General features: G+C 56.1%; 2 protein-coding genes across 43 annotated transcripts in view; one reads left to right on the top strand and one right to left on the bottom strand.

Annotated features, from left to right (window-relative positions):
- DHX30 (DExH-box helicase 30) overlaps window positions 1-4147 on the top strand; it is a 29404-nt gene extending 25257 nt beyond the window's left edge. For all 7 annotated transcript variants that reach the window (XM_072786409.1, XM_072786407.1, XM_072786410.1 and 4 more), the window contains 12 exons: window positions 92-928; window positions 1175-1250; window positions 1334-1438; window positions 1702-1877; window positions 2126-2332; window positions 2426-2507; window positions 2581-2774; window positions 2870-3029; window positions 3136-3293; window positions 3385-3488; window positions 3571-3710; window positions 3821-4147. In XM_072786409.1, coding sequence (XP_072642510.1) covers window positions 92-928; window positions 1175-1250; window positions 1334-1438; window positions 1702-1877; window positions 2126-2332; window positions 2426-2507; window positions 2581-2774; window positions 2870-3029; window positions 3136-3293; window positions 3385-3488; window positions 3571-3710; window positions 3821-4074 — 2493 coding nt within the window. In that variant the 3' untranslated portion in view covers window positions 4075-4147. The remainder of the gene's footprint in view (window positions 1-91; window positions 929-1174; window positions 1251-1333; window positions 1439-1701; window positions 1878-2125; window positions 2333-2425; window positions 2508-2580; window positions 2775-2869; window positions 3030-3135; window positions 3294-3384; window positions 3489-3570; window positions 3711-3820) is intronic.
- A 439-nt stretch (window positions 4148-4586) lies between these two features.
- MAP4 (microtubule associated protein 4) overlaps window positions 4587-14844 on the bottom strand; it is a 204522-nt gene continuing 194264 nt past the window's right edge. For 27 of the 36 annotated variants that reach the window (XM_072786384.1, XM_072786386.1, XM_072786370.1 and 24 more), the window contains 4 exons: window positions 10805-10886; window positions 9080-9192; window positions 7017-7206; window positions 4587-6882 (listed from right to left, as the gene is read on the bottom strand). In XM_072786384.1, the coding sequence (XP_072642485.1) occupies window positions 6875-6882; window positions 7017-7206; window positions 9080-9192; window positions 10805-10886 (393 nt within the window). In that variant the 3' untranslated portion in view covers window positions 4587-6874. Of the gene's footprint in view, window positions 7207-9079; window positions 9193-10804; window positions 10887-14844 lie in introns of all 36 variants that reach the window. The other 9 variants (XM_072786372.1, XM_072786367.1, XM_072786375.1 and 6 more) reach the window with 3 other exon arrangements.

Genomic DNA, 14844 nt, shown 5'->3' with positions numbered 1-14844 from the left:
GGCCCAGGAGAAGTGTGTGGAGGGGCTCACGAGTGAATGAGGAAGAAGGTATCTGTCTTTCACCGTTTTGCTTCCTTCTCCCATCCCCCAGTACCCTGTGGACAGTTCATGGATCTCCCCAGAGCTCCGGCTGCAGAGTGATGACATCTTGCCCTTGGGCAAGGACTCGGGGCCCCTGAGTGACCCTATTACAGGCAAGCCCTACGTGCCTCTGTCAGAAGCAGAGGAAGTACGTCTGAGCCAGAACTTGCTGGAGCTGTGGCGGCGGCGAGGGCCAGTCTGGCAGGAGGCTCCCCAGCTCCCTGTGGACCCACATCGGGACACCATCCTCAATGCCATCGAGCAGCACCCGGTGGTGGTCATCTCTGGGGACACGGGCTGCGGAAAGACCACACGCATCCCCCAGCTACTGCTGGAGCGTTATGTGAGCGAGGGCCGTGGCGCCCGCTGCAATGTAATTATCACTCAGCCACGCCGCATCTCCGCCGTGTCCGTGGCACAGCGGGTCAGCCACGAACTGGGCCCCTCTTTGCGCCGGAATGTGGGCTTTCAGGTACGGCTGGAGAGCAAGCCCCCGGCCCGTGGCGGGGCCCTGCTCTTCTGCACCGTGGGCATCCTGCTGCGGAAGCTGCAGAGCAACCCCAGCCTGGAGGGCGTGAGCCATGTCATCGTGGATGAGGTCCACGAGCGGGACGTGAATACAGACTTCCTGCTGATTCTGCTCAAGGGCCTGCAGCGGCTCAACCCAGCCCTGCGGCTGGTGCTCATGAGTGCCACAGGTGATAACGAGCGCTTCTCCCGCTACTTTGGTGGCTGCCCTGTCATCAAGGTGCCGGGCTTCATGTACCCGGTCAAGGAGCACTACTTGGAGGACATCCTGGCCAAGCTGGGCAAGCACCAGTACCCACACCGGCATCGGCACCACGAGGTGAGGGCACCTGCTCGCTGTCCCCCCCCACCCCCCAGCCCCCTTCTGGGTTTCCCTCCTCCCTGTCCCTTTGGTGCAGTGGCCTAGGGTGAGTTCATGCTGCCAAGCCTCAGTTTCTGGGATAGAAACAGGAAACCATGGCTTCTGGGCAAGGGTTTGATGAGGGTTGGGGGTGACTTGTTGAGTGCCTTGCCCTGGGGCTGTGACTGTGGCCTCTTCCCCCCCCACCCCCACCCCACCCCTCAGTCTGAGGATGAGTGTGCACTGGATTTGGACCTCGTGACTGATCTGGTTCTGCACATCGATGCCCGAGGGGAACCAGGTGGGTGCTTTCCCCTCTGCCCTTTGCCCCCCGACCTCCACCTGCCGAGAGTGACAGCTCATGCCTGTAGGGCCCCTTTACAGGTGGGATCCTCTGCTTCCTGCCTGGTTGGCAGGAGATCAAAGGAGTGCAGCAACGCCTCCAGGAGGCCCTGGGCATGCACGAGAGCAAGTACCTCATCCTGCCAGGTGAGAGCATGGGTGCAAGTGAGGCGTGACGGCCCCTGGACACCAGTCCTGCCCTCTGGCCTGGGGACTCAGCCAGTTGGGACTCAAGGTGCCTGGATTTCTGACCAGGCTGCCCTACTTGTGCTGGCTTTTCCACCTTTCCCAGGCATAGTTTTGATCTGGGCCTCAGTTTCATCAAGATGGGGTCCAAATCCTTGCCCTGTGCGCTCATCACAGGGAGCAGGAGCAGTGCCCATAACTGGCATGTTCTTGCCACCCACCAGTGCACTCCAACATCCCCATGATGGACCAGAAGGCCATATTCCAGCAGCCGCCAGTTGGGGTACGCAAGATTGTCTTGGCCACCAACATCGCGGAGACGTCGATCACGGTCAATGACATCGTGCACGTGGTGGACAGTGGTCTGCACAAAGAGGAGCGCTATGATCTGAAGACCAAGGTGGCACCCCTCTCCTAAGCCCAGCCGGCCCCTGGGGGAAGAGCTACACATTCCGAGGTGGCCCCTAGCCCAGATCTGCCTCGGCCCAGCCCTGTGTGTCTGGAGAAGGCCATATTCGTGGGCTCTCGGTGTCCCTGTTGTGGGGGCGGGGAGTGTTGAGGGGTTGAGTGAGGCGAAGGCCAGCGAGGGGGAGCACCAAGGAAGGCCTGTTGGCATCGGCACGGCCACTTACCCGCCCCCTCCCTCAGGTGTCCTGCCTGGAGACCGTGTGGGTGTCCCGAGCTAACGTGATCCAGCGCCGGGGCCGGGCGGGCCGCTGCCAGTCAGGCTTTGCTTACCACCTATTCCCACGGAGCCGGCTGGAGAAAATGGTCCCTTTCCAAGTGCCGGAGATTCTCCGCACTCCCCTGGAGAACCTGGTGCTACAAGCCAAGATCCACATGCCTGAGAAGACGGTGCGCCAGAGGCGGGGCTGGGCAAGGGCTGGGCTTGGTTAGGGACGGGCGGGATGCGGGGCTCATGGTGGGTCTGGCTGGTTCTTGCTATAGGCGGTGGAGTTCCTTTCCAAGGCCGTGGACAGTCCGAACATTAAGGCAGTGGATGAGGCTGTGATCTTGCTCCAGGAGATCGGTGAGTGGGGCGGGGCAGGGCCGGGCTGCTGCTCGTCGGCTCTCAAGGGAGACTGACAGCTGAGCTGTTGCAGGAGTGCTGGACCAGCGGGAGTACCTGACCACCCTGGGGCAGCGCCTGGCCCACATCTCCACCGACCCCCGGCTGGCCAAGGCCATAGTGCTGGCCGCCATCTTCCGCTGCCTGCACCCGCTGCTGGTGGTTGTTTCCTGCCTCACCCGGGACCCCTTCAGCAGTAGCCTGCAGAACCGGGCGGAAGTGGATAAGGTCAGCCCCAGCCCCTCCCCCACCCTGGGTCCTGAAGCAGCTACCCCTGGCCCTCTCAGCCTGTGACCCTGGCACCCCCTCCTACTCCCTCCCAGGTGAAGGCACTGTTGAGCCACGACAGTGGGAGTGACCACCTGGCCTTTGTGCGTGCTGTAGCCGGCTGGGAGGAGGTGCTGCGCTGGCAGGACCGCAGCTCCCGTGAGAACTATCTGGAAGAGAACCTGCTCTATGCACCCAGCCTGCGCTTCATCCACGGTCAGTGGGATGCCCCGGCCTCCACCAACCGCCCTCTGCCGCACTGGGCCAAGGCCCAGCTTGTGGGTCCCCAGCCTTGTGGCTTAGCCCGCCTTCACCTTCCCAGGACTCATCAAGCAGTTCTCAGAGAACATTTACGAGGCTTTCCTGGTGGGGAAGCCCTCAGACTGCACCCTGGCCTCTGCCCAGTGCAACGAGTACAGCGAAGAGGAGGAGCTGGTGAAGGGCGTGCTCATGGCAGGCCTCTACCCCAACCTCATCCAGGTGCTGCCTCCAGGGAGGGCCTGGCTGCCCCCAGCCCCCCTTCCACCCCCAGCTCTTCACTCAGCCCGCCCATCTCTTTTTACCCTCATAGGTGAGGCAGGGCAAGGTGACCCGGCAGGGCAAGTTCAAGCCTAACAGCGTCACTTACAGGACCAAATCAGGCAACATCTTGCTGCACAAGTCGACCATTAACAGGTGGGAGGCAGGTGGGGCGCAGAGGAGTGGCTGGGCTGGCCTGGTCCAGAAGGGTGGGCTCACCCCACCCTCTATTCCCCAGGGAGGCCACGCGGCTCCGGAGCCGATGGCTGACGTATTTCATGGCTGTCAAGTCCAATGGCAGTGTCTTCGTCCGGGACTCCTCCCAGGTTCACCCATTGGCCGTGCTGCTGCTGACCGACGGAGATGTCCACATCCGTGGTGGGTACTGGGTACTTGCACACTCCCCACCCTGCTGCCGTGGAGGCTAGCCCGTATCCTTGGGGGCTGGCCTCACTTGGCTCTCTGCTGCCTCTTCCTCCCTCTCCCAGATGATGGGCGCCGGGCCACCATCTCACTGAGTGACAGCGACCTGCTGAGGCTGGAGGGCGACTCCCGCACCGTGCGGCTGCTGAGGGAGCTGCGCCGGGCCCTGGGCCGCATGGTGGAGCGGAGCCTGCGCAGCGAGCTGGCCGCTCTGCCACCTGGCGTGCAGCAGGAGCATGGGCAGCTGCTGGCCCTGCTGGCGGAGCTGCTGCGTGGGCCCTGTGGCAGCTTTGACGTGCGCAAGACAGCTGATGACTGAGCCCTATGTCTGCTGGGGCTGTGTACAGAGTGCAAATGTTTATTTAAAATAAAGTTCTATTTATCCCTTGTGAGCATCGCTCTCCGCTGGGGGCTCCTCTCTTGGGGCCCCAGCACCCACACTCCTGCTTCTCAAGGGGCCTAAAGCCCGCCCCGGGGTGGGCCCTGTGCTTCCAAGCCAGGACAGCAAGTGTGGAGCATGGGCTTGCCCGGGCCTCCCTCTCCCGGCCAGTGGTTCGCGATGTGTGCTCATTGAAGCTGGCTGCCACCTCCCAGCTCCAAGTGGAACCAGGGGAGGAGTTCTACAGGCAGCTGAGGAAGGCCACTTGAGCCTTAACCAGCCTCGGGTTATATGGCAGCCCTGTCACGAGTGGGGACTCCCCTTTGTCACATCCACAGTTCCCAGAGGGTCATCAGGATTGTGGTGCACATCAGTCCCTTGATGTCTCAGAGGGGATGAGCTAGGGGGTGGAGACAAGCCAGGATATACAGAAGATACGGACGGGGCCTGTGTGGTGGGACATCACGAGCTTTATTTACTCTTGAAATGGGTACAACAGAATCACAGATTGACAGAGGCAATGGCTGAGCCATAAGCAAACTGGAAGTACAGAAACGTTGCACCCCCAAGTGGCTGCAGGTAGTACACAGCACGCGGGCTCTGGTTCCTCGCTGGCAGGCAGCCTTCACTTCTCTGGCTTGGGGGACACAGGGGAGCTGGGACCAGACAGCCCCTCACAACAATGACTGTTCCAGCCCACTTAGTGTTCTGTTCTGTAAGGGTCACCTCTCACCCCTACCCTTGGACTAAGAGCCATCTGTCAACCTCTACCTCTGTGGGACTGGGACAAGAAGGGCATAGGTACCTCCAGGCCCTGCACAGTCTACTGCTTCTTCCTGCTGACAAAACATGGGTGCTGCCCTGATGTCATTGGCACAAACCATTCTGCAGTCTTTGGCTTGGGGAACGCTTTGTCCACAAGATCCCTGTAGTCTGTGCTCAGGGAGCTGGGGATGTGGTGTCAAACCTCCCCAAGGAAAACGCTACCTCTGAAGCGGGAGAACCTACTGGCCCAGATGACCTCCCAATCCGTGGAGATGCCATCTGAACCTAGGTCAAGGACCTCTAACTTCTCGGCTCCGAGAGAGACAGCCAGAGTGATGGCGGGGAGGGCGAGGGGCCAAGGCTGGTGGCGGCCTCAGGGGCAAGTCTGCACTGCAGAAAATGCTCTTCCAGAGGAGAAGCCCTCAGAGACTCCCCGGCCATTTCACTACAAACTGTTACATTTTAATCCTTTATTAGAAACCATGCAAACTTTAATACAAAAAAAAAAAATACAAGTGCAATAAGAATCTTCATGTCAATACAATTCCCGGGATTTCTCATCATTGCAGCCATCCCAAGAGCGGGCCTAGCTGGGACATTCCTCCACAGGCTGGCCCCACCTCTCCCCCATCCCCAGTCAGGCTGTAAGGGGCGGGGAGATGGCCTATCTCATGCCTTTTTCAATTTCCATACCTGATTCCCAATCACCCATGTTGAGCTCTGGACAGCTTGGGCTCACCGGTAACTGAGGGCTCTGGTGTCCTAGGCCTGCAAGCCTGGAGGACTTTGACCTCCATAGCCCTTCCCTGTTTCTCCAGCCCCGAACTTGTACCTCCCACTAGATCCCAGGGAATGAGACAGAGATGCCAAAACCAGCCTCTTGGTTAGAAAAGAAAAGCAGCATACACACAAAATACCAGAACAACCAGTCCACACTCTGCCCAGCCGCTAGTGTGCCCCACCTGCTCATCAGGCCACAGCCCCTGCACCTCACCTGCCCCGTCCACGCCTCCCGGGCCCCCAGCCACCCAGGCCAGGGCAGCCCCTGACGCCTGACCCCCTGGCAGGAGGCTTCAGGACCTCCCCTCCCTGTTTCCTTTAACACCTACTGAGGACTTTCATTTAGACATGGCTTCAACCTGCAAAACTCCTCTACCAGTTTTTAGGTTATTAAAAAAAAAAAAAGAAAAAAAAGGATAAAACAAGAAAAGAGAAGTGTGACAGCAGCTAGGCAGGTATGGGAAGCAGCAGGGACAGGCAGGACTGACCCCTAGCTAACTTGGGGCAGGGTGAGACGCGCTTGGCCCCACCTGCACGGTGGGCAGCACCGAGGGATGAAAGGGAGAGGCAGGGGCTTCGCGGGTTCTGAGAGATGCAGTCCGCACCTGGCCACCACATGGCCATCCAATTCCATTCTTCCCTCCGGGTGGGCCCAGTGAGGAGGACAGCTATGTCAGTGTCTCTTGGGTTTGGTCCGAAAAACCCAAAGAGGAGGTTGGAATCCAGTTCCCCTCTCCTAGATCCCACAAGACCCCCAGGTGGCCTCCCCACCTCGTTCACCTCCCAAGCTGGTGTGCGGAGCAGTGCGCCAGGAAGGGACAGGAAGAAAGCGAGGAGCCAGGCCCAGGGCAGGGAGGAGAGGAGGTCTGGGGTGGGCCTGTGGCTGCCCTGGGTGAGCGAGGTGGGGGAAGGGCACGGGGCCTGGAGGGCAGCCCAGCACCCAAGCCATGTGGGGTCTAGAAAGCAGCCCGGGACAGGGAGCCAAGAGCCCGGGTGCCTGCGCTGGGGCCGCCAGGGAGGTGGGGGGGGCGGGAGACAATGTCAGCCCCGTGGTCGGTGCGGGCCCTGGCATTTGCCCGGAACGTCAGCCTGTAGGTCTCAATCTGCAGTGACACGGGAGGAGGGAAGGGAGAGGGTCACGAGGGACACAAGAGGGGGAACACAGGGGACGGAAGACGAGACCAGAATGTCATCATTAGATGCCTGGAAAATAAAAGGTTGCTTGGTTAAAATTTAGGCCACACTCTAGTCAAAAAAAAAAAAAAAAAAAAGGAGTTTCAATTTGCAGCCAGTGGCAGGGCCCCCGGCTGGCCCTCAGGCCAAGCCCAGCCACTTACTTGTCTCCTGGATCTGGCTGTCCAAGGTCTGGGCCTCCCTTTGGTCACCACCCCCTGCCAGGGTGGGGTGGCTACTGAGGCCACTGGCTGAAGTGGGGGCGCCAGCTTCGGGCGCTGCCTCGGGGATGGCTGGCTCCTCCCCAGCGGGGGGGCCCGGGCACGGAGGGGCCTCGCTGCCACCGCCCTCAGTCTACAATGAAACAGTGGGGGAGACAGTGCAGGGTCAGTCGGGGAGGAGGTGGGATGGTTGATGGTGGTGGTGGGTTTACACACAGCCCCTTCCCTACTCCCCACCCCCCCCAACTGGATTAAGGTACAGTGGTCTGAAGAATCTGGGCCAGGTCCTCCCTGCTCCCCACTCCCGGGAGGCCTGGCACAAATGAAGAACACAGGCTCTGTGCCCCCTGCATGCAGCCTAGCTAGTGATACACTCTGGGAGACCCCTCTGTGAAGGGCGAAGCTTCCTGAGGTGAGAGGTGAGAGGTGAGAGGTACAGGCTTCTCAGTAAGGGTGACACCAAACAGCTGGCAGTGACAGCAGACTGGCAGCAAAAACCCTGGGAGCAATCAGGAGACACTGAGGCTGGAACTGGCTCGGAAGCAGGGGTGCTGTAGGTCCACTGGGGAGCTCTGGAAGCTTGAAGTCAGTTGGGAGGGGTGCAGCCTGCCACCTCCGACCCAGTGAACCCCAGACGGCTCCCACCTGACACTGAGGCCTCCTTCTGTGCTGGGGACACAGGGGAGGGAGGAAGGTGTCCAGGGAGGTGTGACCTAGTGGAACTTCGGGGCTTGCAGGGCTTCCCAGGAGGAGGGGGCAGACAACGAACACTCAGTGTGAGAAAAGCAGAAGAGGGAAGGCCAGTGGGAGGCCACTGGAGAGAGCTGGAACACCCGGGCCCCAGCATGCCCAAAAGGTGACAATGAAGACTTTACAGTGCTCTCTAGTCAGAACAGTGAAGGAGATGGGCCTCTGTATTAGAAAAACAATTTCAGAAATAATAAAGAAAGGAGGGTGATGTGAATAAAAAGAAAAGAACACAAGACTTGGGGGCAGAAAACCCAGGTGTAAACCCTGGTCTGTGGGTACTCGCCATGTGGCCTTGGATAAGTGACACATCCGAGCTAGTGCCCCTCGAGGATGGACTAGGGCCGGGCTCCTCACAAGGCACGGAGCCATGAGCCACGAGCCTGTGACGGAGGAGGACCAGGACCCCAAATATTCATAGAAGCCAGTCAGGCCTTGAACGGGAGCGCTGACAGCAGATGGGACGGAGGCTGGGCCAGGCTAGGCCTGCACCGGGCGTCAGATGCAGGAGGGAAGGCCCCCCACAGCTGCTCCTTGCCCTCCCCCTTGCTCACCTTCCCCTGAGCAGCTAGCTGCAGGCTTTCCTCCTGCTTGGGAGCCTGCAAGAGGTGGTCCCCATTGGTTCCGCCCCCCCGCCTCCACCCAATGACAAGGAACAGAGGATAGACAGCATTTTGGCACACAGAGGGTCTTGCGGTGCTGTGGAAGGAGGGAGGGAGGGAAGGAAGGAGGGAAGGCAGGAGAGGCTCAGCCAGTCCTGAGGATGAGAAGCCCTGCCCACCTGAGGCCAGCCTGGGGCAGGCCTGACAGTTGAAAAGGTGCTACGTTGCTCCCAGGCCCAGCACGGAGCCCACCCCCACATGCCCTCTCATGAGGTAGCTGGGGAGAACTGTGCCATGTAGACCACCCACTCTGTGGAGGATCTGTGCCCTAGGCCACAGCCCGTTTGGAAATGGGGGAGATGGGCTCAGAAAAGTAAGGAAGGCCATGGCTCTCGGGAGAGATACGGTCTCCAGCTACACAAGGCAGAGACAGCTGGGCCGGGACCTCTTCACCTCTCCTGCCTCACTCAGAACTGATGATGAACACAGGGAAAACACAACAGTGTGGGGGAAACAGGACTCCTGACCATACTGAGGGGCGGTGACAGGTGCCTAGCTGCTGGGACCCAGACTCTAGCTGCACAGCATCCCCACCCTGCGCCCCCACCCCGGCTGTGTCCCCCTCCATCCTTCCCTCCCCTGCTGCCCCCTCACTACCTTCACGGCACCTCCTGCAGGCAGGTGGCCCACATTATCGAGGGAGCCCACCTTCGCCTGGGCCTTCTCCTTGAAGTTCAACTTCTGACTTTCAATCTTGACGTCTCCTCCACCTGGAACCAAAAAGCCACCAGTCACACAGGCAAAGCCAGGAGGCCGGAACAGGAATCCTAGCTTGGTCAAGGACTTGCTATGAGCTGGGTCCAGAAACAGGGAAAATGTGATCCGCTCCCAATGGCTGTGAGGACAAAGGAGGGAAGGACAGTGCACATGCTTGTCACACACGGCTCATCTTCTCAAAGGCAGGCTGACAACCTGCACCTGGCCAGCGGGAGCATCTCCACAGAGAAGTTGCCCTCACTCCACCACAGCCCCACAGCACAGCCTCCAACCAAGCTCCTGAAGGTGCCTTGACTGTGCTGCCTTAGGTTCTCTTGGCAATGTAACAACTGCCTGTGACTGACTGGGGGGTGCGGGATGCCCCAGCTTCCTTTTAATAAATGCCATGTCAGGGTCGGGATTCTTGTTTCACAGCTGCTCGAACTGATGCTGGAAAAGAGGAGTGACTGCCCTGAAGTTGAGCTGTCAGGAGAGAGTATGAAGGGTCGTCTGAGCTGCTGAAATAAACTTCACTGCAGTGAGAAGAAGGAACGTGGGAAGTGGCTCTGTTGTGGTGCAGCAGGAGGAGGAGAGGCAGGAGTGGTGTTGGCAGGGAGATGACAAAGGACAGGCACGGATGGACCAGTGCTGGGGCCCGGGCACAGTTGGGCCAGGAAGGTGGCCTGTGCACCAGGGCGAGCTCACAGCCAGAGTTGCCACAGGATCTGGGGCCTCCCCCTCAACGCCCAGCAGCCTGGCTTCCCTGTGAGCCCTGCTGTCACATGGCCATCTCCTTGGCTCCTAGCCCAAACCAGAGCACCGGCCCCTGTCAGGTTTGCAGCTCTCCTGCACACTGACCCAGCCCTCCCCCATAGCCACAAGCCTGGCTTCAGTGGCTTTGGCTTACTGAAGTAGGTGTGGCACAAAACTGGATTTTCCAGACAAAAGGGGGAAAATGAAGGTGCGTTAAGGGCCAAGTCATTCGGATCCTCTTGAACAGAACACTTTCTAAAATGGATGATGGCACATCCTGCCGGGAGGGAACTGGCCCCTGGTGCCTGACCTGCGAGAAGCCAGGTCTGCCAGCCACGGCCTGCTGCCCGTACCTGCCTACCTGCAGGTCCACTGTCATGCTCTGCTCAGCCCAGGCCGCATCCCCACTGTCCCTGCTGTTTGGAGGCCTCTGCTGGGGGCTGCTGGGTCGATCGTGCATGGTTAGAGCAGTCAGGTCCCTAGCCGCGGCCTGGCCCATGCTCCCGGACAACTCTAGGACCTGCCAGAGCTGGCAGCTGATGTTCCGCTACCTAGGAACAGCCCCTGCTAATCTGACAACTTCTGTGGCATCAGCTCCTGACACGCAGTCCAGGAGCACCGCACACAAAGCTGGTCCTTGATACAATGACGCCCACCCCTCATCAGGTGCACCTAAGAGGTCTGCACCCAGATCTCCCCACTGCCACCACCACCAGGCACTCAACCCTGTGCTTTCCATCACCGCCTCCTAGGTGGGGCAGCTACAGGAGTCTTTATGGAATGACAAAAGCATGGAGGCGAAACCTGGGGGCCTTGCCAGGACCACACACCCCAGGCATGCTGGGGTAAGGGGTGGGGACAGACAGCACTTACCAGGTTTGTGCTTGATGTTAGCCTTGGACCCACATTTGGAGGAGACCTTAGAGATGTCCACCTTCTTATTCTGAATCTGAACCTGAGAAACAAATCACAAAAGTATTACTGCCTCAGAGAGAGGGTGTATTTCAGAGCCAAACCTGTGTTCCCTTTATAATCTTCTCCACGTTCAGATTTCTCCTCTCCCTGCGAAGGGACTGATCTGAGTCTGCTCAAGGTCAGGTTCATATCCCCAAGTGGAAATCCATCCTCGCCCTGCCTGCTGCTTTGGGACCCACCTCCAGCCAGACCAAACCAATGTTCCCACACACGCCAGGCTGTTTCCTCCCTGCCCTAGCTGTGCAGCTGCCAGGCAGGTCTTCTCCCATTTTTCTGGATCCAAATCTCCCGAAATGTCATTTTGTTCCACCTGAAATCTCACCCATCAACCCTTTGCTCAGAGATAATCTGGAATGATGTTTCAGTGTTCCCCTCCCAGGTCTTTCCAGAGCATTCTTCCCTCCTAGCTGACCGCATAGGAATGTATCCATCTATGACGTGTACCCCTGCTTAATTCATGTTACCAGCATTTTCCCACAAAAGTTGAGAAATGCAAAGAGGGGGCCACATGATAATCTACCCTGTGAGATCTTACATAAACCTAACTCATGCCTGATATTGAACATTTAGATTTTTTCAGATTTTTCACCATTAAAACCATGGCAGCAATAGGGGTGTCTGGGTGGTGCAGTCGGTTGGGTATCTGACTCTCAGGCTCAGCTTGGGTTGTGTTCTTGGGAATATAGGACCAAGCCCTGTGAGCTCTGCACACAGTGTGGAGTCTGCTTAGGATTCTCTCTCCCCCTCTACCTCTCTCTTCTCTCACTCTAAAATAAATTTTTAAAAAACAAATCACCATGGCAACAATAAACATCTTTGTGGATAGAAGTCATGGCAATTCTGATGACCCCGCAAGCAAGACACCGAGAATTTAGCTAGTCAAAGGTTCAGACTATATGTATTAAACTTCTTTAAGCATAAGGACTAATTGCTTTCCAGGAATGTGACAATGGGCACCCACCATCCCCTCCCAGCACTGGATATTTCCATTAAACCCAGTAACATAAGCTATTCCCGTAAGCAGTGTGAGGTGATCTCTGGAAATGGTTTGCTATTCACTTGACCCAGAAAACCCTACAAAATCATGCAAATAAAGAGGTTCAAATCTTCGTGTTCACTTTAAGAACACATATGAAACCACCCAGGCCCTCCAGAGTAGGCCACCAAGTATCTGAAAGATGTCACTTCGCAGAAGCAATGTGTGCTGTGCCATTGCCACGATGGTAGAGTGATAGAGTTGGTAGGTGTGCCCAGGCCAAACAGTGGGGCTGGACACAGGGATGGTGGCCCAAAAAGAGTGCTGAATTTTTCTACACATACTTAAAAATGCAGAGAGTAATGTGGAACTTAAGGGTTGAGATGCAGATTCCCTGTTCATGGAGAACATCCAGATGAACAAAGCCCCAAAGATACAGCAGAGAAGTTATATGGTTGGATTCACCTGTTCATGAGCCCTCCCCTGCTGCAGAGATGATCATTACTGAAAAAGAGCAGATTGTTCCTAAACCAGAAGGGCAGATTGCACAGAAGAAAAAGATATCCCAGAAGAAACCGAAGAAACAAAAACTTATGGCCCAGGAGTAAATACTGCATAAAATAAGTGCAAATAAAAATTTTAAAAACAGGGACGCCTGGGTGGCTCAGAAGTTAAGTGTCTGCCTTCATCCCAGGGTGTGATCCTGGAGTCCCGAGATTGAGTCCCACACTGGGTTTCCTGCATGGAGTCTGCTTCTCTCTCTGCCTATGTCTCTGCCTCTCTCTCTCTTTCTCTCTCATGAATTAAAAAAAATCCAAACAAACCACCACCAACAAAACTGTGCTAATTTATATGTGAGAAATGTTCAGTTTTGGTTGCTCTGCTCATTATTTAAGGGTACTAACTTTATGCACAAGCCACCTCATTCTCCCAAAGAGCAGCGCCTAGCGCAGTCATGTATGTTCACACAGCCCAAGCCAGCAGCCTGGAACCCCACATCTGCAGCAACCGAGCACAGCCTCCAGGCTCTACAATGCCTTTTGCTCATCTGACATTCTGTCCATAGTTGGTGAGGAATCACAAGGATGAATAGTCTTTTATCTGAAATGAATCATGTTGGGGATGGAGACTGGTTTGGGTGTCCTCTGTACTTGGCCAGGCTTTTAAGGTGGCCAACAAACTTTGAATGATGTCTGCCCTGAAGAAGCCTTGGAAAAGCATCTTGCTATGGGGACTGATGGCATGTGTTTAACTTAGGAAAGGATTCATCTACAGGTGGGCACTGGGTTCTGGGATGAAAACTCCAGGGTCTGGCCTATGAGTGGCCCAGTTGTTCCCTGGTTCTATGGAAGAGCCTGGCTTTCCACTGCGGTCAGGCCCTTAATGCAGGGCTCCAGGGAGCCCTGTCGGCAGCTGGCACACCCTCTGGTGGGGTTTTATCACAATGTCATCCAATGACTACCTTCTAGGACCCAGTCTTTTCTTCTTCAGTGTCAGGAAATATGGTTTCCACTGTACTGCCAGAGAACATCTGTGATGCCTACTGCATTTTTACATGGCCACCCACAACCCAGGGCCTGCCACAGAGTAACTTTCCGGAATCTGCAGCTTGCTCGAGCCATTCTCACTCTCTGCTCATACTGCTCCTTAGCCTAGTGAGCCCACTGCTCTTTCCCAACCTTTATTTATTTTAAAGATTCTATTTATTTATTCATGAGAGACACACAGAAAGAAAGAGAGAGGGGCAGAGACATAGGCAGAGGGAGAAGCAGGCTTCCTGCAGGGAACCCAACATTGTACTCGATCCTAGACTCCAGGAGCTCGCCCTGAGCCGAAAGCAGACCCTCAACTGCTGAGCCACCCAGGAGTCCCTCTTCCATGTCCTTTAAAGGCCAGCTCAAGGGTCACCTTCTTCAAAGCTTTCCCTGGCTCTAATTTCACTCCACCTCTTCTGCACATCAACTGTTTTTGTTTTTTAAAGAGTTTATTTATTCATGAGAGACAGAAAAGAGAGAGGCAGAGACATAGGCAGAGGGAGAAGCAGGCTCCATGCAAGGACCCCGATGTGGGACTTGATCCCAGTACTCCGGGATCACCCTGAGCCAAAGGCAGACATTTAACTGCTGAGCCACCCAGATGTCCCACATCATCTCTTGAAGGTACAACGGCATCACCAGGACATTAACTGCTTCACACGTTCAGTAATCATTTACAAAGTACCAATCACCCACAAAATAACCTCTGCTTTGTCTCCTATTCCCAACAAGGCTGCAATTCTCTCTAGATGAGAACACAGGGAAGTACTTTTCTCAACCAAATGTCTGGCAGCTCCTTAAACCAAGACAATTGTGACCCGCAGCAATGGTGGCAAACTCCTCTGTGCCATCCCTGAGACTCCCATGAGGAGGTACGGAGCTCACTTGCCAAGGTCTGGAGCCCACATTTCTTGAGAGAGTCTTCTGCCGCTGAAGCCACCATTTCTTTACCTCTTGCCTGGTTCTTAAGTAAAGAATAGCTGACTAGGGGAAATTGGGCTTTATAGATATACTCTGGCCAATAAGCAAAGAAGGACTGATATAATTAGAGTCTCACCATAGTACACCCCTACTGAATGCATGGATCTAAGTACTGGCCATCAGAAAGACACACACACACACACACAACCAAAGAGTGGAACATGATGTGCCTCCTGACAATACCACCACTATCAATGGAAGTCCTGCAAAAATCTGGGGGGTTGGGGGGAGAAATAAAACCTGAATTAATGTAAAGAATACCAAGGGACAATGGGATATGTTAAATGAAACCACAGGGATGTAAATCAGCAGAATCCAGATTCTGGGACAAGCTACTTGGTTCACTCATGAAAAATACCGCTAAAAAAAAAAAAAAAAAATTGAAGGGAGCCTATAGAGTAAAAGAAACCTAAGATTATAAAAGACAAGAGACACATCAACCGATC

The sequence above is a fragment of the Canis lupus genome, chromosome 19 (genome assembly GCF_048164855.1).
Source record: "Canis lupus baileyi chromosome 19, mCanLup2.hap1, whole genome shotgun sequence".
Taxonomy (NCBI): Eukaryota; Metazoa; Chordata; class Mammalia; order Carnivora; family Canidae; genus Canis; species Canis lupus.
The sequence above is the reverse complement of the archived record's forward strand: the minus strand, read 5'-3'. Positions and strand labels throughout refer to the sequence as shown.